Consider the following 2,567-nt stretch of genomic DNA (forward strand, 5'->3'; position numbering starts at 1 on the left):
CGTTGTTGCTGTTTCTGAAAATATTGTAATTCTGTTGATTTGACAGAAGTATTATAATTTCAAAGAATAGTTGTGTATGTTTTTTTTAAATGGGAGCTCATACAGCTCTAGATTCAAAGAATAGTTTTATTTAGTTTTTGCATATAGCTATTTAAACAAGGCAACATTAAGTCTGTAAATTTTAGAAACGGAGTAATTAGTGTTAGATGAATTGAGAGGTAAATCTAAATTCATTTGTTGAACAATTTTTAAATGATAACAATATCTTGATTGTGTAGGCCATTGCTGTGGTTGAGTTTTCAATTTTTATTAGAAAAAATGTAAAGGTAAAATTTGTATTGAATTTTGATTCAAGATTTATAATTCACAGGAAACCAAAACATTTTTGGGCGGGGGGAAATTGTCTATTTTACTGAAAGAACTGTATCATTATAGCATCAAAGGATATTTAATAATTTTTCTAATACTTCCACAAAATAATTTGTTTTATATGTCACCTTCTACTTTTATATGGTTACTCACAGTGAACATACTCTTTTGCATTTTACTATGACTACTTAAAATTGCATATGCTTTCTCCTTGTATATAATATTCATATATTGATAGGTACAATAGTATGCTTCTGGTTATTTGCTTTTAATAAATAGTGACAGAACAAATACATTTGTTCATGCTTCTCTTACATGTATTCTTTAGGATAAATTCTGGAAGGTGATTACTGAGTCAGGGAATAAAACATACTATTGATTTCGCCAAATATTGTCACATTGGTTTACCAAAGAACTATTTCAGTTTATGCTGTAATTTATAATAACCAAGATGAGGCTTTCTATACCTATAAAGAGTTACGGCCTCCGAAACCCAGAGGGGCAGTTCTACTCTATCCTATAGGGTTGCTAGGAGTGAAAATGACTGGCAATGAGTTTTAAGTTTTATACTAGTTTCAGGTACCAGTTTTGGGGGGTTTTAACCAAAGGTCAGCATTTCTAACCTGGCAATCACTCCATAGGAGAAAGGTGTGGCAGTCTGCTTCCATCCAGATTACAGCCTAGGACTAATGGGCAATTAATTGTACTCTAACCTGCAGGGCCTCTAAGTCAGAATCAACCTGATAGCAGTGTTTTTAGTTTTTAGTATCAGTTTCATCAAGACAGTTTTAAAAGAACCAGAACATTTACATTGCCATTTGCAGAAGTATACTTTTTCCCATGGAAAAGTCTTACATACCAAACCTGAAAGAATTCCATATTTTAAAACTGGAGATTTTCATGGCACTGTAGACCTCCCCCTCCACCCATTCTGTCTTAATGGAGTTTACAGTTTTGGGAGCAGGAGACAGATTTCAAAATATAGGAAACTAATACAAGATAGTGAAATAAGTGCTTTATAACAACATAAATTGATACTGTCAAACAGTAAGGGAAAATGACTGGCAAGTAATATCAAGGTTTCTTTTAAGAAGGGTAGTAGGATGTTTACTATGATTTTACTTCATTTAAACTTTGTTGTGATTGGCCTGAAAACTTGACACAGCAAATTTGTTTTTCATTCAGCAATTCATACGCCTTTTGTTTCCCGCTGTTGATTGTAACCCTCACAGTTACCAGCACTCTTTCCTTTAAGGAAGGGTACTCCGGTGCTGTCCTGTACTGGTAGGCCTGTCTATTGATTGGGAGCCATAGATTTTTTCACATTATCTCTGAGTGACTTTGAGGTCATCTTACTTAATTCCTTCATTTTGCAGATGATAGAGAGGTGAACCTAGGTAAGTAATGCTACTATAGCTGAGTATTAGCAGGACTGAGTCCTTTGATTTTGCTTACCCCCCAAAACCTCATTGCCACTGAGTCCCTTCTGACTTATAGCGACCCTATCAGACAGAGTAGAACTACCCCTGTCAGTTTCCGAGACTAACTCTTTGGGGAAGTAGAAATCCTTGTCTTTCTCCCGACTAGCCTTCAAATAAGAGTCTTCTGATGATGACGCTGCATGTACTTTCAGTTCCAAAAATGTAGTTCCCTCTCTGTGGGCCAGAAGTGTTTTATGTTAATTTGGCAGCTGGAGAACGGTGTAGGGGTCTGCTTCCATAACGAGCACAGCCTTGGAACCCATGGGGCAGCTCTGCTCTGTGTCATAGGGGCCTACAATTAGATTCGACTTGTTGGCAGTGAGTTTGGTTTCTGTGTTTAGTATGATTGCTGTAAGTCCTTGACAAGCACTGGGCTAGGGACTCTGAGGATATGCATATCTAATACATAAACACCACTAATGATAACACAAAACATTTTATTTCTTTTATTTTTACTTTTTATTAAAAGATTTTATTGGGGGCTTTTACAACTCTGATAACATTTCATATATTAATTGTATCAAGCATATTTGTACTTATGTTGCCATCATTATTTTCTAAACAGTTACTTTCTATTGAGCCTTTGATATTAGTTCCTCTCTTTTCCTCTCTTCCCCCACAAAGCATGTGGCCCCACATGTGGCCCGCCGAGGATAGTTATCCGGCCCGTCACGTGTTTTTGCCCCACCTTTTTTACTTCAAAATAAGATATGTGCA

At 36.0% G+C, this 2,567-nt stretch overlaps 1 protein-coding gene across 1 annotated transcript in view; it reads left to right on the forward strand.

Moving 5' to 3' along the window:
- INTS4 (integrator complex subunit 4) overlaps positions 1–2,567 on the forward strand; it is a 108,765-nt gene that overhangs the window by 18,570 nt on the left and 87,628 nt on the right. The window contains exon 4 of the mRNA XM_004708938.2: positions 1,746–1,756. Coding sequence (XP_004708995.1) covers positions 1,746–1,756 — 11 coding nt within the window. The remainder of the gene's footprint in view (positions 1–1,745; positions 1,757–2,567) is intronic.

Source organism: Echinops telfairi, unplaced genomic scaffold (assembly GCF_000313985.2).
Source record: "Echinops telfairi isolate 266 unplaced genomic scaffold, ASM31398v2 ScPeMD7_1713;HRSCAF=2227, whole genome shotgun sequence".
In the NCBI taxonomy this organism is placed as follows: Eukaryota; Metazoa; Chordata; class Mammalia; order Afrosoricida; family Tenrecidae; genus Echinops; species Echinops telfairi.